This window comes from Carcharhinus amblyrhynchos, chromosome 1 (assembly GCF_965287045.1).
Source record: "Carcharhinus amblyrhynchos chromosome 1, sCarAmb.v2.hapA, whole genome shotgun sequence".
Lineage (NCBI taxonomy): Eukaryota > Metazoa > Chordata > Chondrichthyes > Carcharhiniformes > Carcharhinidae > Carcharhinus > Carcharhinus amblyrhynchos.
In genome coordinates this window covers 28313019-28336777 of record NC_137324.1, presented here as the reverse complement: position 1 = coordinate 28336777, position 23759 = coordinate 28313019, and the positions used below count along the sequence as shown (strand labels likewise).

At 44.0% G+C, this 23759-nt stretch overlaps 1 protein-coding gene across 11 annotated transcripts in view; it reads right to left on the bottom strand.

The window, feature by feature from the left end:
- The window catches only part of LOC145351715 (fibroblast growth factor receptor 3-like), a 170276-nt gene that overhangs the window by 129954 nt on the left and 16563 nt on the right, over nt 1–23759 (bottom strand). For all 11 annotated transcript variants that reach the window (XM_080201408.1, XM_080201330.1, XM_080201671.1 and 8 more), the window contains exon 2: nt 14123–14358. In XM_080201408.1, coding sequence (XP_080057534.1) covers nt 14123–14294 — 172 coding nt within the window. In that variant the 5' untranslated portion in view covers nt 14295–14358. The remainder of the gene's footprint in view (nt 1–14122; nt 14359–23759) is intronic.

Here is a 23759-nt window from a genome sequence, read left to right as displayed (position 1 = left end):
ACTGGCCTAACATTTTCCAGTAGTTTTTTTTTCTGGGGCCATCGTGGGATTTTAATCATTGCACTAAATGAACACCCAAAAAAAACCCCAGTAACACGTCTGTCTGTGCACTTAATGAGTAAAAAAAACAATGACCATAAAAGTTTCAGTTTTCAGTGAGCAGGAGTGATGGCAGGGGTAGAGTATTGTAGGGGCTTTCACACCAGTGGGATTTCTCCATTTGATCATGTGTGTGTATCCCCTGCCAATAACATAAGAGGTTCCCACCATGAAAGGTTGGGTATTCCATTACATACACTTAAATATCATCAGAGGGCTTCCCCCACTGTATTATCCCGCCACTCTCAGTGTCTGATCGACCATGATCTTATTGAATGGTGGAGCAGGTTCGACGGGCTAATGGCCTACTCCTGTTCCTATGTTAAGAGAAATGGGGATAGTGCGGAGTGTGAGGTAGACCAGCCATGATCTGGTTGAATGGCAGAGATAAAGATTGCCATCAACATTCACTACCCACAAGGGCATTACCATGAGATGGCAATTACAGTTTGCCACCCGATCCCTTTTCTGGCTGTATTTATCTATTTTCTGTTTCCATAATTAACATTGATTGTCTCAGTGGGGCGGCAGTGAGAGTGGTAGCTGCCTTACAAGGAGATTTTCCTTCTCCTTGCGTCTCCCAGTTTTAATGCTTCTACACTGCTTTACTGTTCTTGTTGGGACTTCTCCTCCCACGGAGTCTGTAACTGTGTATTTTGTAAGATCTTGCCCCTGGGACAGGTGTGGCCAGCAGCCAGCAAGCACCTCACTGCCCTCCCCAATGTTCACATTCAGTCTGAACTGGCAACCATTGAAGTATGCTCTCAGCAAATCTGACTGGCAGCTGTTGAGACAAGCTACACAATATTTGTAAAGGCTTCCAGGTTAAACTACAGCAGATGCTAGGCACCACAGAAATAGCATCATATTGCTTTGCACCTCTTTGACCTGGCAACCACAGTACAGTGAAAGCCATGGAAAGGATATCACTGAGGGTCAGCAAAAAAAGGGTTAACACCTTGGCATTTACAGATGGTCACACAAGCTCTTTATTGCTCCAACCAGCAACTTACTTGTTCTTCATTTTAGGCCTGGCCTCTGGTATTATTTAGAAAAATAGCACCTACTGACAACATTTTGCAAATTGCACAGCTCTGGAATGAATTAAAGCAACTATTTGGCAGTCGAGGTACACACCATTATTCGAGTTTCCTTACGACTTCCGAAAGGAAGTGACCTTTTCAACAGAAGTCATTTCCTGTGTCTCAAGTGATATAATTTTCAAGTTTTTTTTAAAACACAATAATATTTAGGCACTGTGAGAACAGAGACCAATGGCATATTTGACATTAAAACAGTACACTTATTAAGCCATTGTTTATGCTCATGTTCATCTTAAAGGCAATTTGCTGACTTTTCCTATTTTGTTGTTGGCTTTAGTCAAAAGCTTTTCCCCCCCCCTCAAATGTGGGCAATGCTGCATTTGTTGCCCAGCCCTAGTTGCCATGGGGGATATTAGGAGCCAATCAGTCTGGGACTGGAGTCACAAGTAGGCCAGAGAAGGTAGGGGTGATGGGTTGCCTTTGCTGAAGGAAATAGTGGAGGAGTTTGGTTTAATAACAATCTAGCATCTTTCATGGTTATTTTAAGAGATGAGCAAATTCAGTTTTCCAATTTGCCATGAGTAGGATCTGAAACGTTAAATTTGATCACTAGTTTGGTATTCGAATCACTGATTTTATTTATTATTGTCACATATTTTAGTATACAGTGAAAAGTAATGTTTTGTGCACTATACAGACAAAGCATACTGTATACAGAGAAGGAACGAGAGGGAGCAGAATGTAGCTGTAGCTAGGGTGTAGAGAATGATCAACTTAATAAGGTAGGTCCATTCAAAAGTCCGATAGCATCAGGGAAAAAGCTGCTCTTGAGTTGGTCAGTACATGACCTCAGACTTTTGTCTTTTTTTCCCGACAGAAGATGGAAGAGAGAATGTTTGGGGTGCATGGAGTCCTTAATTATGCTGGCTGCTTTGCCGAGGCAGCGGGAAGTGTAGACAGAGTCAATGGATGGGAGGCTCATCACACATGGATAATTTTTTTAATCCCTCAATTAAAATGTAATTCTCTTTGTTATTTTCCCACAGAGAGTTCTGCAAATTGCAGGAGTGTACTTTGTAGCATTTGTCCAATGACAGGTGAACGATGAACTGTACGAAGGAGATTCTTGATAGAAGCAATTTTGTCAGATGTTTTGATGACACATTGCTAGTTACAATCAGCACTCGTGCACATGATAATCTATTGCTTGCATAATATGCTTCACTGTAGATTACAGTCCACTCCTGATAAATCATTTTTACCCCCAAAAAGTTCAGATTATAGAGCAACGCTAATAGATTGAAATCACTATTAGGTGGAATGATGCACAAAGTTGGTCTTTCCCTGTACAACAGAGAGAGTCACTTTATTCTGAAACGTCTGGAATTGCTTTAGTCTGACTGCTGCAAGTTGCTTTATCCTCTGCCGATTCAAGTCACCGGACCCAATAACCAACTGATTCAGGTTATTCTACAACATCCGGAGCTGGCTGCTCTGGCATGTTGGTCCATAATGGTTGATCAGACTTGCCTCACGATAACTTGCACCACTATATTGTGCAACAGTTGCACTTACTTTACCTCAAGCTAATTACAGTTGCCATACTCTTGGCAGCCGGAATCACCTCACTCCACAACATCTTGATTTTCCGCACTCTGCCATAGCTACAGTTTGCTGTGCAACAGCTGCATCTGCCTTACTCCACAACACCTTACTTTGTATTAAGCCAAATGATGAATTTTTGCTCAGGTTGTGCTCGCTTTCTTTAAAAGTAACAAGAATAACTACTTGCATTTACGTAGAGCCTTTAACATAGAAAGCATCTCAAAGCAGCTGGCAGGTGGGAAATCAGGCAGAAATGGACACTAAACTAATGACAGTATTAGGTGAGATGACCAAAAGCTTGGCCAAAGAGGAGGACTCTAAGGAGAATCCTCAAAGGAGAACTAGGAAGTGGCGCAGTGGCGAGGTTTAGGGAAGAAATTTCAGAACCTAATCAGCTAAGAACATGCTGCCAATGACGGAGCAATGGGGAAGGAGATGGGATGGGGATGTACAAGAAGTGGAGGTGCCGGCTTTGGACTGGACACAAGAAGCCAATGAACCTGCCTCCACCACACTCTCAGACAATGCATCCCAGATCTTAACCATGCATGAAAAGTTTCTCCTTATGTCACTTTTGTCTCTTTTCCAATCACTTTGCACCAGTGCCCCTCTCATTTTTGATTTTTCTTTAGTTCAGTCTTGGGACGTGGGCGTCACTGGCTGACCAGCATCTATTACCCATCTCTAGTTACCCAAGGGCAGTTGAGAGTCAACCAAGCTGCTGTGGCTCTGGAATCACAAATAGGCCAGACGAGGTAAGGACAGCAGATTTCCTTTCCTAAAGGATATTAGTGAACCAGTTGTGTTTTTCCGCCAATCAACAACGGTTTCGTGGTCATCACTGCATTTTTAATTCCAGATTTTAAAGAAAATTCCAACGTCCGCCATGACGGGATTCAAATCCGAGTCTCCAGAACATTAGTTGAGTTTCTGGATTAATAGTTTAGCGATAATACAGGTAGGCCATTGCCTCCCACTGAGTTAAGTTTCATTAAGTGGTAACAGTTTCTCCCCATCTACCCCTCCCTGAACCCTCATTACTTTTTAACCGATCAAATCTCCTCTCCAACTTCTTTTCTCTGAGGAAAAAATAGCCCTAACTTCTCCAATCTATCTTTAATTTCTTTATCCATGGAAGCATTCTCTTGAATCTTTGCTGCACTTCTGCTAATTATAAACTTGGGGAGTTGAGAATAGGAGTTAATACAGGTCAGGATAGGATCTGAGGAGCAGAGTTTTAGACCAGCTGAAATCTTACAGAGGCTGGAAAGTGGGAGGCTGGTCCAGAGAACATCAGAGTAGTTGAGTATGGAAATGACAATGGCATTGATAACCATTTCAGTGGCAAACAGGATAGTGTGTGCTGAGGTGAAAGATATTATGGGGGTAGCAATAGGCAGCCTTTGTGACAAGGATACTATCTGGTCCAAACCAGTACTTCAATCTTCCAATGTAAGAAATTATGGATCATTCAAGACCATAGGAATGAGGGGCAGGAGTAGGCCATAGGCCTATAAAATTTGACATGAAACCAAAGAGGCAGTGAAGGATTTGAGAGAGGTGTTGCCATCAAATACATTCAGCTACAGGCCCGATTTCCTTATCAAGGGTTGCTTGACATTTTGTCATGTAGAACTTTCATTTTTGAAAAGCCAAAATGGCAGCTTGGTATAATAAAGGAAAGCCCATCAGATTAATCTGAACCTCAAACCACTTGCTGATTGCTGCATAGCAACCATCTTCCAGAAACATAAGACACTATCTTAATTAGATCCTGCTCTTATTAATGTTTTAACAAGTGGTAAGTCTTTAATTAAACTATGATCAAATGGGTTGTTTCAAATAATTGAAATGCAGAGTATATTTCTTGAACTCTCAGTACTTATAAAAATATTATGGCTTAAAGGATTGAATCCAGTAGTCACTCGGGATATCCGTACTGCACGAGTGGCTGGAGGGAGCTGGAAGAAATTTAAAATTTTATTTGAATGGTTGATATAAATGCTCCATGCTCTTAATAAAGATGGTTAGAGGAAGCTTAGTGCAAGGATTAACATGCAACATGTGTTAGAAATGTTGTGCTTTGTGCATTCCCTTTTGGGAAATTAATGCAATATACACAATGTCCTGTATGTGTGTATAATAACAATTTGTATTTATAGAGTGTCTCTAATGCAGTAAGTGCCTCGAAAGTGCCACATAGGAGGGTTACCAAACATTTGACACTGAACTACATAACAGGATATTAGACCTATGACCAAATTCTTGGTCAAAGATGTAGTTTTTAAGAAGTGCCTTAAAGGAAAAAAGAATGGTGGAGAGGGGAGGGCGGAAGAGGTTTAGGGAGGGAAGTCCAGAGCTTAAAGCCCCAGCAGCTGTAGGTACAGCTGCTAATGATGGAACAATTAAAATTGAGGATGTGCAAGGGGCCAGACTTAGAGGAGTGCAGATATCTGACGGCTGTAGGGCTGGAGGAGATTACAGAAATAGGGAAGGGCAAGGCTATGGAGTGTTTAAAAATTAAGATATGATGAAAATAAAGACAGTTTTAAAACAGAGGCGTTGCCAAACCAGGAGCCAATGTAGGTCAGTGAGCATTGGTGTGCTGGTGAATGAGACATGGTGTCAGTTAAGAGTTGGTATAAATTTGTAAAAGCATAGACTATGCTAAATGGAGAAGCTGTGTTCTCTATCCTTTTGCAAAGGCTGCATAAGCAATGCACAATATTCCATCATCCAAAATGTGCTGACTTCACTATTAACTTCCCTACACTGAATAATTCTTGATGTAAATTTACTAGGTGGTTGTATCTCTCTGCTTCATGAATATTCATAGCTAGAAGATGCAATGAAAGCAGAAACATTTTGAATTTTAAAATCTGACAACACGTACTGAGAGACACAATTTGATGCTGCACCACGTTTTAAAGAAACAGTGTAGTTTTACTCGGACTCACAGAATTTAAACTGGCGTTGACTTGTCAACCTTCCCTGAATTATCAGCACTCTTCCACTAGAGGGTTATTGGCGGTTGGTTTTGGGGATTAATGGGAAGATGGCATAGTTTGTACTTGGACTTGTTGAAAGATCTTCCATGGGTTTTCGCATAGTAAATGCCCATCAGCCAACCCTCCAAAAGGTACAGCAGCCTCTACAGGACATTGTGAATGTGGTGAACAAAGAGTGGAATTGTGTATCTCCTTAACCAGCAGATTGAAGTATTGTTAATAATCAGCATCTTGTCTGAAGCAGAAAGTTGCACTTAACATATTTAATTCAGTGAATAGATCAGGTAAAGTAAGCAAAATAAAGAGAGAGTGGGAGAGTTGATTAAGAGAGAGAAGAACAAAGAAAAAGCAAAAAAAAATTGAAATTCATCCAGAATATGTGGTGGCACAGTGATTAGCACTGCTGCCTCACAGTGTCAGGGACCCAGGTTCGATTCCCACCTTGGGTCACTGTCTGTGCAGAGTTTGCACATTCTTTCCATGTCTGCGTGGGCTTCCTCTGGGTGCTCCGGTTTTCCCCCACAGTCCAAAGACGTGCAGGTTAGGCTGATTGTGATGATAAATTGACCCTTAGAGGGTAAAGGGGTTAAGGGCCTGGGTGGGATTGTCAGTGCAAACTCAATGGGCCAAATGGCTTCCTTCTGCACTGTAGGAATTCCACGAATATTTGGCTAGTTTGGTTACTGATTAATGGTAACTTCAGCATTATTGAATGTCAATGGAAGTTAGATAGATTCTCTCTTGTTGGAGATGGTCTTGCCTAACACTTGGATGGTCCAAATATCAGCCAAAGCCCATTGTTCGGGTCTTGTTGCATACGAGCACAGACTGATTCAGAAGCTGAGGAGGTGCAAAGGGTACTGCATGTTTAGAATCATCAGCGAACATTCCCAAATTTAATCTTATGGTGAAGGAAGGTCATTGGAGAAGCAGCTAAAGGACACAGAATCCTGAAGGACATATCTACCAGACTAGACCTTTGGCAGGTGATGGGGAAGTAATAAGAGAAGAAAATCTTCTTGACCTTGCTATCACTAATCTACATGTCACAGATATATCTGGCCATAAAGGTACTGGTAGGAGTGACCACAGTGCAGTCTTGTGGACACAAAGGCCTATCTTCACAATTGAGGACACTCTCATGACCACCATGCTAAAGATGTTTTCGGCCTAGAACAATATCCTGAGGAACTCCTATAGATATGCCCTGGGATTCAGATGATTTAACTCAAACAACCACAAACATCTTCCTTTGCGCTAGGCATAATTCCAACCAGTGGAGAGTTTTCTCCTGATTCCCACTGACTTCAGTTTTGCTGGGGCTCCTTGGTGTCACACTTGGTGAAATGATGCCTTGATGTCAAGGGCAGTCATTCTCATCTCACCTCTATCGTCCATGTTTAAACCAAGGTTGTAATGAGGTCAGGAGCTGAGTGGACCCTGGCAGAACCTGAACCGAGCATCATTGAGAAGGTTATTGCTGAGTAAATGCCGCTTGATAACACTATTGGCAACTGATAGGTAATTGACTAGATTGGATTTGTCCTGCTTTCTATGTAGAGGACATAGCAGGGCAATTTTCCCCATTGCTGGGTAGTATTATAGCTGTACTGGAAATGCTTGCCTAACATTCCAGAGCATAACTTCACTGCTATTGCTAGAACCTTGTCAGGTTCATTATCTTTGCAGTATCCGGTGTTTTTAGCCTTTTCTTCATAACACAGAGTGAACTGACTGGTATCTGTGATGCTGGGGACCTCAAGAGGAGGCTGAGATGAATTATCTGCTGAGCACCTCTGGCTGAAGATGGTTCAGCCTTATCTTTTATACTGATATGCTGGGCTCCACATCACTAGGGCTATTTGTGGAGGTTCCTCCTTCACTTGGCTGTTTAGCTGTCCATTGCTATTCACAATTAGATATGGCAGGACTGCAGAGCTTAGATCTGATCCGCTGGTTGTAGGATTGCTTAGGTCTGTCGATTGCATAATGTTTCCACTGTATGTAGTCCTGTGTTGTAGCTTTACCATGTTTAGGTATGCTTGGTGTTGTTCCTGGCATGCCGTCCTGCACTGTTCATTAAATCAGGGTTGATCCCTGGCTTAATAGTAATGGTAGAGCTGGGGATTTGTTTGGCCATGGGGTTATAGATTCTGCTGAACAATGTTGTATGGATGACCAATCAGATCATTTAGCATGGCGGTCATGAGCATGTCCTCAATTGTGAATATAGGCCTTTGTGTCCACAAAGACTGCGCTGTGGTCACTCCTACTGGTATCTTTATGGCCACATGTATCTGTGACAAGTAGATTAGTGATACCGAGGTCAGGTAGATTTTCTCCTCTCATTAGTTCCCCATCGCCTGCCACAGGTCTAGTCTGGTAGACATGTCCTTCAGGTTTCGGCCAGCTCGATTAGTAGAGGAGCTACTGAGCCACCCTTGGCGATGGACATTACAATTATCTACCCAAAGTACATTCTGTGTCCTTGCCAGCCTCAGTGCTTCTTCCATTTGGTATTCAACATGAAAGAGGACTGATTCATTAGCTGAGGGGGCACGGTAAGTGGTCATCAGCAGGAGTTTTCCATGTCCATTTGATCTGATGCCATGAGACTCCATGGGATCTGGAGTCAGTGCTGACGGCTTCCAGAGCCAATCCCTCCTGACTGTATATCCCTTGAGCACCTCCTCTCCTGGGTCAGTTTTAGCAGAGGTGCAGGGCATACCCAGAGATGATGATGGTGTCTGGAATACTATTTGTAGGGTCTATTCAAAGAACAAAGAGCAGCACAGCACAGGAAACAGGCCCTTCGGCCCTACAAGCCCGTGCCACCCATTTTAACACTCAGCGAGTGCCTTATTCGAGTCTTATGTCGCTCGTCGACGTTTTTGTCTACCTCTAGTGGAACCCACAATAAAGGGGGTGGAAATTTAGGGAATTGTATGTACGCCAGATTAAGGGAGATCCAATTAAGGCACAATTTATTGACACCAGTCAGCCTAAAAAAAGCACGTTTTTGAGATGTGGGAGGAAACCGGAGTACCTGGAGAAAATCCACGCAAGCATGGGGAGAATGTGCAAACTCCCACAGACATTGATCCAAGCTGGAGATCTGACCCGGGTCTCTGTAACTGTACAGTAGGCAGTGATAGTCACTGAGCTGATGTGTTAGCCGTCAATTGGTCCAGAGTATTTGGTGAGTATGACTATGTCAGGCTGTTTCTTGATTAGTCTGTGAGACAGTTCTCCCAATTCTGGCATTAGCTTGCCGATGTTAGTGAGGAGGACTTTGGATATCCCTGGCCACTTTTAGTGCCTCGGTCGGTGCCAAGTGGTCTGTGCAGTTTTATTTTTCTTAAACTTTTCTGCAGTAGCCAGATATAACTGAGCGGTTGCTAGACCATTCCAAAATCAATCACCTTGCGAATAATTAAGATTCGGCACATAATTCAAAAAGATACTTTGACTGGAAGGGTAAAGCATGAGGTTTTTGTTGTGGAGTTAATGTACGTCTGTGAGACGAGTACAGCAATTTCACGCCACTAAATACATACAAAGTGAAACAGAGGACAAGATGCCACCTTTGGAGGAGAGCAACATCCAGATTGATGAATCTAACTGCAAAGCTGTGCTCACGAGAAGCTGCTGTCCAATTTGTGCATGAATAGTGGGGAGTGCTGAGAGCCTCAGCATTATTTTTAGAGGAAAGTACAGTCCATTGTGTCACCATATCAATTGTACATTGTGGTATGGGGTGTGCCTGGCAATCTGCAGGCAACCCTCTGTGTGTCCATGCACTTGTATCATTCTGTGAACTCTGCTGCGACACAAAGCATGCACGGAAGCTGGCTTTGTATTCTCAGCAAATCAGCGCAAGAGTTGCCCAATCTTGCACTGGCTCACAAAAGCCATGAAAGCCTGGTTTTGTCATGTCATCACTGGGCCTCCGGAAGTGGGGTCCTTCATATGTGTGAGTATGGCGGAAGAACTAAGAAAATGCCATTGACGGCTCCCTCTCCAGGTTAGAGTTCCTATAGAGATCACTTCTAGTGTCTGAATTCCCATTCTCAGCTGGCGAATACACTGACCGTGATCCTCGAAGAGGTAAAAGAGTTCAATGACCCCTTTAATCGACTGCAAAGCAGCTTGTTAATGGCATTTGCATTTGTTTTCTGTTCAGCCTCTCCACTTTCATTCACAAAAATCTAACATTGTTCCCGATCCAACAAGCGGAGGGGAAATTTAGCCCAGTTGAGGCCCCTTGTGACTGAGCCTTGGACTCCATTCAGGCTGAAGCCGGCATCTCCTGTCTTCCTACCAGGCACAAGACATCTCCCCATGGAGACCTTAATATCTGCAACCTACGCAATCCCACCTCAAAGCAACCCCTCTCTTCCCTCCCGCCTCAAAGCCTAATCTGCCTGCCCCGGTTTCTTGCGAAAATTAAGGCTCCTGCAGAAAGCTTTGGTTCAATGTGAGTTTTATAGATGAGAGCCTGTGGAAGTACAAAGCTGCATTCACTCAGCAGCAGTAGGACCCTTATGTTCCGTTGTGGACTTTGTGGCAGTGGTGAGGAGGGGGGTGGGGGGTGGGGGAGGCGGCGATGGCTGGTAGCAGTCTCATGAGAGCAACTCCTTCCAGCACATTAGCAACCTCAGCCACAGTCTGCACACAGCACAATCAGCTCACATTGAGCAACAAGACCCAACAGTTCTTTGGGGGGGGAAGAAGCAGGCTCCAGTCCTAATCAGCAGAGTCTTTATTTCCAAATTCATCAGCGGCAATGCAGGGAGCTCCATAAATCAAACTGTTTAGCTCTGAAAAATAAGCTGTGTTGAGTTACATTTTAGAATATGTGTTTTATTACAGCTTTCTTGCTGACACAAACAACCCAGGCAATGATTTATGGTGTTATATCAAGGAGAGGGGGCGGGGAGGAAGGTGACACCTCCAGCTCCTGGCCTCCACCAGACAATTCGGCTAAACTGTTGGTTTTATGCGGGTAAGTGATTCTAACTTCGCCAAATCTGTCACAGCGCAAGCACCGTTTCTCTACCTCCTTCAGGAAACTAGGAAAAAACTACTTTCCATTGCATGACTTCAAATAATAAACACAGCTGCTACGCTGTATATAGCATTTGGAGAGGAAAGGATGGAGAGAAGGGGAGCGGGGGAGATGGAGGGAGAGAAAGAAAATGACAGAGCACAAAAGGAGAGACAGCTACACAGAAAAACAGATATAAATATTGTGTGACTAAGAAAGTTATAAGACGGTTACTTTGGTGTAGTGGTTTGGGACAACTGAGTGCCTCATCAGCCCATTTCAGAGGGCTGCTGAGAGTCAGGCACACTGCTGTGGGTCTGGAGTAACAGGGAGGCCAGACTGGGTGAGGACGGCTAATTTCCTCCCTTAATGGACATTAGCAAACCAGGTGGGTTTTTACGACACAAAGATCATTTCATGGCACCATTACTAGGACTAGCTTTCAATTTGTTTTATTGAATCATTTGTATTTATTAGCTAATTGAATTCAAACTCCGTCAGCAAGACTTGAACCCATATCCTGAGGGGGTTCGCTTGGTTTTCTGGTTTACTAGTTCAGTGACATTACATCACCTTCTACCTTCCTAACAGCATTATGAGTGTACCAACACCGCATAGACTGCTGTGGTTCGAGAAGGTGGCTCACTACCTCTTTCTCCAAGGCAGTTAAGGATGGGCAACAAGTGTTGGCCTTCTTAGTGATGCTTGCATCCCATGAAAGAATATTATGGATGTAATAAACGAATGAATGCATGAGTGAATGAGTGAGCACTTGTGTGGAAAAACTAGGGGAGGAAGACTTGATGTGGACAGAGAGGGAAACACGTACAGTCACACACGCATGCACTAAGTTCCCAAAGCTTTGGTTGTATCTCGCCAGTGGGAACTCCACTGTAAACCTAATTAGATTCAGTGGATCTTCCTAGAAACCAGCCTTAGTGAATTTTTCCAACTTACTTTGTAGTTTTTGCCAGCTGCACAAATCCAGGAACTAGCAGCACAGTCACCTCAGACTCATCAAGATAAAAACAGTGCTAGATAGAAAATGACCAGGAATATCTGGGTTTTGTGCTGAAGCAGGATTTGGGCAGCTTTTTCATTTGCTGCCCCTGGCTTGTGACACTGACCAATTTTCCTGAGCTCAGGCATTATAAAGCCCACAGGGTGGCCTTCCAGCACACAACATAAGGGGATTGACTCGTGAAAGGCTGGAAAAATTTAGATGAATGAAGGGAGATCAAATTGAGGTATACAAGATGATAAAAGATACTGATAATGTAGACGGGGAGTGGATGCTTCCGCCAGTGGGGCATTCTAGGATGAAAGATCATAGTTTTAGGATAAGGGGTAGCAAATTTAAAACAGAGTTGAAGAGAAATTACTTCTTCCATAGGGTTGTGAATCTCTGGAATTCACTATCCCAAAGTGTGGTGGATGCTGTGACAGTGAGTAGATTTAAGGAGGAGTTTGACAGATTTTTTATTTGTAATGGGTTGAAAACTTATGGGGAGAAGGCAGGAAAATGGGGATGAGGAGCATATCAGCCATGATACGCTCCTATGATATGAGCCGAATGGCCTAATTCTTCTATATCTTATGAACTTATGAACACTTAGGCAATATTGCAACAGGAACAAAAAAGAGTACCATTTGCATTACACAAGTGCCAGGCCATCTCCTATCTCTAATAAGAGAGAATCTAACCATCTCCACTTGGCATTCAATGGCATTACCGTCACCAAATCCCCTTCCATCAACATCCTGAGGGTTACCATTAACCAAACTGGACCAGCCATTTAAATATTGTTCCCAGAAGTGTAGGTCAGATGCTGCAAATTCTGGGGCGAGTAACTCACCTCCAGGCTCCCCAAAGCCTTGCACCACCAAAACGGCACAAGTTTGGAGTGTGATGGAATATCCTTCACTTGCCAAGATGAGCGCAGTTTCAACAACTTTCAAGAAGCCTGGCACCATCTACGACAAAGTAGCCCATTTGATTGGCAACTCGTCCACCACCTTAAACATTCACTTCCTCCACCACCAACGCACAGTGACAGTAGTGTGTACCATCCACAAGATGCATTGCAACAACTCACCAATGTTCCTTCAACAGCACCTTCCAAACCTGCCACCTCAAAAGATAAAGGCAGCAGACACATGGCAAAACTACCTGCAAGTTCCCTACCAAGCTATAAACAATCCTGACTTGGAAACATATCACCTTTCCTTCACTGTCGCTGGATCAAAGTCTTGGAACTCCTTCCCTACCAGCACTGTGGGTGTTCCTACAACATGGATTGTAGAGGTTCAAGAAAGCAGCTCACCTCCACCTTCTCATGGATAATTTGGGATGAGCATGGAATGCTGGCCTATCAGCAATGCCCATACCTCCGAAAGACTAAAAGTAAAAGGTGGTCTCTGAAGAAGGGCAATGAAAGTTCAAAAATCAAAGGGGAGCGGGGTGGGGGTTTACTTCAGCTTCAAACTGGTGGTTGCCACTAAATGGTGAGTGGCTGAAAGTTGAGGGTCATGAGAGCTGCTCACCACTGAGTCATTCACCTCCGGAAGGGGGCATCGACAGAACTTCCCTGGGTTGTCACCAGGGCTAAATGCAGTGGTTCGCCTTGCCAGATGGTTGCTGAGTCTTTCCAGCTGGCCTTCCACCCAACTTTGAATGAATGATGGTTGCAAACAGCTGAGAAACATCCAGTAAATCCTGTTACGTAACAATATCAAAAAGGGACTGCAATTTAAAAAGCAACAGTAAAAACAAAATTCTGAGTTCAGATTATGTTAATGATCTTGTTCCTACTTACAGACATAACGACTTCAGTTGGCAAACCTTTTTAAACAGATCAGTCTATTTTTCCATAGAAATCAAGCTATTGACTGTTGGGCAGAAGTTCCAAGAAAAATGAGCAGCCAAAATAATGAACTGTTATAAATAGCGAATTTATAAGGATTTCGTTAAGCTGGAACATCAGACATTGCCTCACACAGTAAATTGCTCAAGAGTGTCACTGCTTTTGCAGTGTAATAGATGTATTTGTACTTGGATCAAAATTCTGGAATTTCCCTCCTACTTAACACTCTGGGAGAGCCTTCATCACATGGGCCCACCACCAGCTTCTCAAGAAGCAACTAGGGATGGGCAATAAAAACTGGCCTGTCAGTGACACCCGTTATCCTGTAATGAATCATCTACAAAATGGCAAAGAGATTCATGCAAAAAACCCATTGATCCTACCATTCCACCTCCCCTTCCCCCAAAACAGTGCAAGTGAAATGCAGTGAAAACTAAATCCAGATCTGATGTTTACCTGAGGGAGGACGTCTGGTGGATTTTTCTTCGGGTTCTGAAATGTGGAGCCTGGCAGTAGGGATGCTGGTGACATTGACTAAACAGAGGCAGAGTGTGTACCACAGGGTGATCATCCCTCCAAAACGGCTGCCAATCTGACTGCTGTGGCCCCACCCAGCCTCAGACATCATCTGTGTGTGTGCTTCACAGGCATGGGCGCCGCGATTCCACTGACTACTGCCTGCGCCAAGTGCACTACAAGAGAGGGTATGAAAAGAGGTATTAACATGTGCACAAATTCCTTATTGTCACCCGGAAATCGTACAGCAAGGAGTGAGCAGCAACAACACATTCACATATCCTTAAGAGCTTTAATACTCTGGAATGAATTTCCAGCAACTCTATGCTACACCTTTAGTCACCATAACCCAAAAACAGAACTGCATTTTTTTTCAGGACCGAAACAGAAAAATGCTCGAAGATCTCAGCAGGTCTGACAGCATCTGTGGAGAGGGAGTGGAGCCAATGTTTCGAGCTCTGACGAACGGTCATTTAGACTGGAAACATTGGCTCTATTTCCTCTCCACAGATGCTGTCAGACCTGCTGAGATTTTCCAGCATTTTCCTGTTCTTGTTTCAGATTCCAGTTTCTGCAGTATTTTACATTTATCTCTGCATTTTGTTCAAGGTTGCTCCCAGAGTATTTAACAGGGATTACGCACATTCTGTGAAATGTAACCACATTGCATAATCTGTGACGAGAAATAGTCTTTCAATGGAAAAGAAAGACTTCTTTCTGGGAAGTTGCGAAAAAAAAAATAGGAGCTTAAGTAGACCATCCGGTCCCTCAAGTACGCCCTTCAAGATAATCACAACTAATCTTCTGTCTCAACTCCACTTTCTCCTCATCTCTTCATTCCCCTAGATGTCAAAACTCTGTTCCCACCAGGACTGATAGGTAGAGTAAGTGGAATGCAGATTTGAAGATGTTACATATTATCCATGATCTTATTGAATGGCATTTAAGGCTTGAGGGGCTGAATGCCCTACTGCTGATCCTTGTTTGTATGACTAGGAAAAGGGAGTGCGTGGGGGTACGGATAGACCATAAGACATAGGCCCATCGTATCTGCTCTGCCAGTGAGATTATGACTAATCTAATGTGATGGTTCTCAAGTCCACTTTCCCATCTTATCCCCATAACCCTTGATTCCTCTACTGACTAAAGATCTATCTATCTCGGTCTTGAACGTACATAACAATCCAGCCCCTACAGCCCTCAACAGGAAAGAAGTTTGATTTGATTTTATTGTCACGTGTATTAGCATATAGTGAAAAGTATTGTTTCTTGCATACTGTTCATAGAGAAGGAAAGGACAGAACGCAGAATGTAGTGGTACAGTCATAGCTAGGGTGTAGAAAAAGATTAACTTAATGAAAGGTAAGTGCATTCAAAAGTCTGACAGCAGCAGGAAAGAAGCTGTTGAGTCAGTTGGTACGTGACCTCGGACTTAAAAATTCCTCCTTATCTCTGTGACTCCTTTCTCTGAGATTATGCCCTCTGGTCCTAGATTCTTCCACAAGAGGAAACAACCTTTCAGCATCTACCCTACAAAGCCCCCTGAGAATGCTATATGTCTCAATAAGGCACCTCTCACTCTTCTAAACTCCAATGAGTACAGGTCTAACCTACTCAACCTCTTGTCATAAGAAAATCCCTTCCTGCCTGGGCTCAACCGAGTAAACCTCTTTCCCTGGATATGGGGACCAAAACTATTCGCAGTATTCCAGGTGTGGTCTAACTAGTGCATTGTGTAGTTTTACCAAGACTTACTAATTTTTATACTCCATTTCCATTGAAATCTAGGCCAACATTCCATTTGTCTTCCCAGCTGAACTTGCACGCTAACTTTGTGATTTACACACAAGGACCCCCAAATCCGTGTGCTGCAACTTACTACAGTCTTTCTCCATTGACATAATATTCAGTTCTTTTATTCTTCCGACCAAAGTTCAAAGCTTCACATTTTCCTACATTATATTCCATCTGCCAAGTTTTTGCTCACTCACTTAACCATAATGTTATAGTTCAGATTTGGATTGCTCAACCTCTGGTCACTGTAACCATGACGCTACCATGACACAACTTCAAACAACACCAATAGCTGCTTTCACGCTGGCCCTGTAGGGCTCCTAATGCTGTCATCAGTCTCAGACTGCTGGCTGCCATCTTCATGGACAACAGAAATTGCCAAATCTGGCCAATAAAAATATTCGCTTTTCATCAGTAATGCCAGATTTAGTGAATCTGCCCAGTTTACACTTATGCAGTAAGGATATGCCTCAGAGGCAGCTTAGAACCAACTGCTTGAAGTAGACTACTCAGTGCTCCACTCTCCTCTTGGAACAGTGCAGATGGGAACCACACCATGTGGGTACTGTGTACAAACATGCATCCCATAGAAAACACAATATGTAAAACAGCTATTTAGCCTAAGCCGTCCATGTCACTTAACCCTCTCCAATCCTGTGTACCTGCTCTGCTCCAACTTCTCTTCAACCACTTTTTCAATCTATTTTTAAATGTTAACACATGCTGTCCATCAAACACCAACTCCAGATGACAATTCTACAGCCTCACAGACTTGAGCAAAAAAAAACTTGCTGCTGCGATCTGCCCTGACTTTTGCAGTCATTTGATGTTTTCAGCTGCCTTGGCCCCAAGCTGTGGAATTCCCTCCCTAAACTTTTCTGCCTCTCTATCTCTTTAAATACTCCTTAAAAGCTGCCTCTTTGACTGTAGTTTTGATCACTTGTTCTAATATCTCCTTATGTGGCTAGGTGTCAAATTCTGTTTGATCACATGCCTTTGAATATTTTATTATACTAATGATGCCATATAAATGTACGCTTTGTTTTGAATACATAGTGATACCCTGGGTGGCACGGTAGCACAGTGGTTAGCACTGCTACTTCACAGCTCCAGGGTCCTGAGTTCAATTCCTGGCTCGGGTCACTGTCTGTGTGGAGTTTGCACATTCTCCTTGTGTCTGTGTGGGTTTCCTCTGGGTGCTCCAGTTTCCTCCCACAGTCCAAAGATGTGCAGGTTTAGGTTGATTGGCCATGCTAAGAAATTGCCCCTTGGTGTCCAGGGATGTGTAGGTTAGAGGGATTAGTGGGTGGGATATGGGGGTAGGGCCTGGGTGGGATTGTGTTTGGTGCGGGCTGAAGGGCCTCTTTCTGCACTGTAGGTGTTCTATGATATCGTACAAAGAGAGGCCCTTCAGCCCATCGTATCTGTGCCAGCCATCAAACATCCATCTATTCTAATCCCACTTCTATAGCTTTTCCACAGCCTTGTATGCTAATACCTTGATAACTGGAACCAATCTACTTCCTATCCCTTCATACAGTTAGAACATTTTCAGCAAACCACCCCTTTAATCGCCTCTGTTCAGAGTCCTAAGTTGCCTGGTGCATCAATGCACATACATCATCGCTACATTGCCCAAACGTGCTTCTTAGCTTGAAGCAGATGTGAACTTAAAGAGACATAGACTGTCCCCACTTTCCCCACTTAACCATAAAGCACATAGCAGTCTTAGAATTAAGATCCATGTTTATATTGCGCTAGTTCCCCAAGCTCTTAGAGCTGACCCTCAAGTAAGCCATTCAGCCCCTCTAGTCTGTTCTCCTATTTAATTAGATGGTTGATCAGGCAAATTGGGATTTTCCAGCGCTGGCTCAGACTTCCCATAATATTTGCTGAATGGAAGCTGGCCACAACAGCAAGGTAATCAAATCAATGTAAGAGCAGCTTGAGGGAGAGAGAGAGAGAGAGATGACTCCTACCACACCCACTGTCTGGGCGACAGGACTTCCCACTTTAGTCACTGTGGTATTTGCCAAGAGGGCAGTGGCTATCAAACCCCCGGAGTAATAGTTAGGGTTACGATTGAAGAAAACTTGTAACTTGAGACAAAGTGTCTCACGGAGACCCAGCGAGGTGGTGCCCAACAGCGCCGGGACAGTGAAGACAGGCTAAATCAGATCGACAAGTTCAGCCAAAGGCAACACAGCACTCACTCACTCACACACACAGACATATCCAAGCGTTTTACCACACACTTCTACTCCGCTGTAGCAATAACTTCCACTCGCCCTAAGAAGTTGCAGGAGGCACAGGGATCTGAAACAGCTGGCAACCTACCGGCCCGTGTACCTTCCTTATGTTACAGACTCCCTGGGCGGACAGTAAAACCAGCAAACCTCCAACTGTGTCCAGGAGAAGTGTGGATTATGCCGCGGCGGGCAGTATATCATCCCGAGATCCCGCTGCTCCGAAAGAAAAAAGTTATTTCCAGCCGTAAATAACTCATTTCAATAATTCCCCCTCCGCTGACAGGAGCTGGCCGGTGTTTTGAAACGTGTAATTTGTGACAAGCTCCTTTCTTTGTCTCTGCTGCACAGCCCGAAGGCGGGGAGGGGGGCAGCAGGCAGCATTATAAGACATGGTTAAAAATAACAACCTATCCCTCCTATCGGTGAGTCTCCTAAAAGACCATCTATCTCCATGGATGATACAACTGTACAAAAATGTCAAACTCTCTGCCAAGCACACACACACAAAAAAAACCTTTTAATTTGCCTGGTGCCACGTTTGATGTGCACTCACGGTCATGATGGGGATAAACGCTTTACCAAGTCGCACACCACGAGGATCCCACAAATTGTTAATAGAGAGAGAGTCAGAGATAAATGACGAGTTATTGGTAGAGGGAGGAATGTTGGCCAAGCTACCAGGAAAACTTGTTGCCCTTCTTTGAGTGCTGTCACGGGATTGTTAATTAGTTAAAATAATCCAAAAAGGCGTCACCTCCAACAGAGCAACAATCTCAGCAAGTATTGAAAGTGTCATCTTGGATTATGTGTTGAATTTTGGAGTTGAAGTTTGACCCTGTGACCTCTTAAGCAATTGTGTCAAGCTGAGGCCTTGAGAAATTTAACAAAATGTCATTTGCAAGAAAGCCTTAGTAAACAAATCTTTCAACTCCCCCCCCCACTAAAAGAGAAGGGTTTTGCGCTCTTCAGGCATGCTGGTCCCAGGTGCCATTCCTGCTCTGGGCTGAAAAGCTCTCAGTCAGGTTAAGAGTTGAGATGTTACAACTGGCTATGGCTTCCATGGGGCTGGAGAAGGAGGGGAGAGCGACCACAGTATGCTCCTGCCTGCCTGATGGAAAATGAGCCTGTGTGCAAATCAGTGAAAAGAGAAAGAAAATCAAGTTCCACCCTTAATGGGGTGCAAAGTCAGCTGGTGTATAAACCCCAAACCTTCTGCCTGGTGCTAAAATTGCAACCTTAAACCGCAATCTCACACGTGCAAAAAGCCACTTACAGGAGTTAGCAGAAAGTTTCCTGTCAAACAGCATCCACTGAGAGTTAATCTTAAAGGGAGAAAACGGCGGGAAACCACCCAAACTTTTCTGCCTATTTTTGAGGTCTTAGTCCAAGGATTGCATTTCTTGCCAACACGGCACATTTATCTCCCACCAGTAAAGTACTGCAGTACTTTACCAAGCATAATCGTGAACCAATCCAATGAAAGGCCATGCATGCTCTGTGGGACATGGTGCCTAAAGGAGGAAGAAAACAGCGGCCTCCACGCTAGTCTTAACTGGAAAATGGCTGGTTACCATTTAGTAGATTGTGGTTTCCAGGCAAAGATTGCTGCGGTTAAGGACACTTAAAATGGCTGCAGCTAAGAAAGACTTGGGAGCCTGGGTTTCCTGCCAACACTCTTTTATCGAAGACATGATTGATGATACTTTGTGCAGGCTTTCACATGAGGGTATCCTTTATTTTGGTAATGTTTCCCAAGTATCACTTATACTTCAAAGCTTATGCGCATGCGATGAATCCGCATTCTAGACTAAATGTCATTGGCACCAGTACTGGGGTCATATCAGATCAGAAACTCACCCCTGGGGCTCTGTGATAACAGAATGAGTGTGGGGGAAGGGTGGGGGGGGGCCACACACCTGATGTGTCAGTGCTTTTGACATGCGATGCACACCTCCATATGTCAGGGGATTCTGGTGTGGTGGCATGATGCCAGCCCGTAGCCTTTTTCATTCTGCCCCTGTGTGCTCTCGATGGAAGGGCATCGCTTGGAAACACTCATGGCTCACATCTCTCGGTTGGGGCAGGAAGAATTGTTTGCAGAACGGGATAATGGCATCACTCGCAAGTAAAATAATTGCTTTCAATGCAGTTAGGAACGGACAATAAAGGCTGGAATTGCCAGTGGTAGCCAGTGGATCATAGTATGGTTACAGCACGGAAGGAGGACATTCAGCCCATCAAATCCATGCTGGATCTCTGCAAGTGCAGTGAAGCCAGTCTCACTCTTCTTTGTAGTCCAGAAAATAACTTCCGGTGCTTATCTAATTCTCTATGAAAGCCACGATTCAATCTGCCTCCACCATACTTTCAAGCAATGCACCCCAGATCATAAGCACTCACTATGTTTTTCCTCACGTCGCCATTCTTGCTGCTTTTTCCAATCACTTTAAATCATCTTTTCCCAAAGGTAGGGGAGTCAAAAACTAGAGGTTTAAGGTGAGAGGGGAGAATACAAAAGGGTCCAGAGGGGCAATTCTTTTCAGTTGGAGGGTGCTGAGGGTCTGGAACAAGCTGCCAGAGGCAGTAGTAGAGGCAGGTATAATTTTGTCTTTTAAAAAACATTTAGACAGTTGCGTGGGTAAGAAGGCCACAGAGAGATATGTGCCAATTGTGGGCAATTGGGACTAGCTTAGGAGCTTAAAAAAAAGTGTGGCATGGTTTCAGGATGAGCGAGGCTGTAAAATCCTGACCAGTTTCTCTCTATCCACTCCGTCCAGAGCCCTGCCTGGGGCAGCGCCCCTCAAGGTGAAATGTTAAGACAAGTCTTTCTCAGCTTGTCACAGTGTTGTAACGATCCTGTGGAACTATTTTGGCTAACGTCATTTCTGCCAACACTGTCATCAATAAACAACTGAACTGGTCATTTGTCTCATGGGCAATTACTGTGAGACATCAACAGTACAGAATGGCTGCCTATTCCAAAATATAATACAATCAGTCAAGCACCTTACTTACATACTAAAGGCTGACCTCTTTCTGACCATCTTCATAATTTTAATTATGTAAGATACAGTGCGTATGGCCTAGGAATAAATGGTTAGTATGCTTAATCAAACATCTTCAACTTTCCCATTGTTACTGTTCTTAAAATGTTACAGTTCACTGTTACATTCCCAGTGTGCAGTACACAAAGTACTTTTTTCAAGTTAATACAATACTAGATGAGCCTTTCAATGTGGCCAGGATTGTTTGTGTGTGACTTCATGGATTGATTCTGGGGATTCAGGGTGAATTATTAATGCTCAGACTGCAAACCATTGAACCAGGATATATGCCATTCTTTTATTATTGGAAAGCAGAGGATGCATTATTCCATTTCCAGCAAAATTCAAAGACTATTTTGTGCTGCATGCACACATCCATTGGTTAAAGAACATTTGTGAGTGCCCATGGCACACAGAGCAGTAGAGACTCAGATTTAATCCTGTGCTTGGTTAGCAGTTGGTCTGTGTGTGCGTGTACGTGTGTGCGTGTACGTGAGTGTGGTGATGGCCAAAGAAAGGCTCAGGCTCAAACCCACGTGAAGAAGTAGCTCTCGTTATTTGTTCATTTACTAATTCCTTACTGGGACATCAGGATCACTGGCCCTACCAGAATGGTTAAACATTGCTGCCACTGTGCGTTGATGGTGAGAGGAATGAATGCTGCAGGTAGTGGATGGCGTGCCCATTAAGGATCCACCAAGCAGCATTCCATATCAAAGGATGTGTGTGTGGAAACAAGCAAACATTTTAACAACAGCATTCTTCCGTTTGCAGGAATAGAATGGACAGTGAGTGCATCGCGTACAGAGCACTAAAGCAAACTACAAATTCATATAATGATTAATTCATGGAATTATACAGTGCAGGAGGCCATTCAGCCCATCAACTCTACACTGACCACAATCCACCTCAGCCCTATACTCATCACCCCATACATTATCCTGGCTAGTCCCCCTGACACTAAGGGGCAATTTAACGTGGCCAATCCACCTAACCCGCACATCTTTGGGCTGTGGGAAGCAACTAGAGCATCCAGAGGAAACTCACGCAGACATGGGGAGAATGTGCAAACTCTACACAGACAGTCACCCAAGCTGGGAATCGAACCTGGGCTCCTGGCACTGTGAGGCAGCAGTGCTAACCACTGTGCCATCGTGCCACCCAGGTTCAATAACCTAATTAGTTGACCTCAGTCAAAAATAGGAGTTGCGATTTTATAGAGTTGACCTCAGCACCTTTGAGCTGAGGGGAATGGCGGTGGGGGGGCGGGAGGTGGTTGGAGGGAGAAATAAAGTTAACCAGTATTCACCGTGGATGGCAGAGTGGTTAGCACTGCTGCCTCAAAGCACCAGGGACCTAGGTTCGATTCCAGCCTTAAGTGGCTGTCTGTGGGGAATCTGCACATTCTCCTCATGTCTGCATGGGTTTCCTCCGGTTTCCTCGCACCATCCGAAAGATGTGTAGGTTAAGTGGATTAGCCATGTTAAATGAACGAGGTTAGGGTGATGGGGAGGACCTGGGTAGGATGCTTTTTCAGAGAATGGGTGCAGACTCAGTGGGCAGGATGGACTCTTTCTGAACTGCAGGAATTCTGTTCAGCTGCTGATTGCTATCTAATGATATTTGCATACATGCCAAGTACATCGGCTGTATTCTGCTCTTGGTGCATTGCTCATTGCCGCTCACCATCCCAGTATCATTTTCTTCAATTTCCCCTTCCATTCTTCATCTCCCACTCCTCCTTATAAACCATTTCTCAGACCAAGCTATTCCTGATCCTTCTTCATTGACTCAATATCCATTTTTTAAAAATCTAACTATGCTCTTGTCAAGAGCCCTGGGACTCTAACAGTGCTAAATTTAAGCTTTTTCTGTGCTCAGTGAACTAGAATCCAAGTTTTAGAAATGCATCACGCCAGGCAGGCAGGTTTGTGGACAACTGGATTTCACTGAACGTCACTATCCGGGATCGACACCAAGTGTACTGAACAATGACCTCAGATGGAAACCGGCTGATGCTATTAGCTTTTGATCCAAGGAATTAAATGAGAAAAACACAGAATGTATCAACTGCTGACCTTGCTCACTGTTTTTAAAATAAACAAAGCCCAGTGCTCCAGTTGGCATTAATTCAGCAAATAAATGATTGCAATCTGCACATCAAAGATTTTTCTGCCGCATATGAAACACAGACTTTGCATTTTTGTAAACAAGCCACACAGTTTTCCAATGCTTCTATCTTGCCTCCGTTTCCATAATGTCAATAGAAGTCGCCTGTCTCACACGGCAAGAAACCCCATTTGTCTTCCCTTGTTCTGGCCGTTAAGTGCCATCTGCTCATTTCAGTGACCTGTCCTGTTGCTCTGAGGGCTCCTTTGTCCCTTCAGCAGCCTCCTACCCCGGCACCTCGAGCACTTGAGGTCAGTGACATGATTCTTTGTCCCAGGATTTCCTGCAGTGAGCTCCACTACAGATTACTTAAGAGCAGAG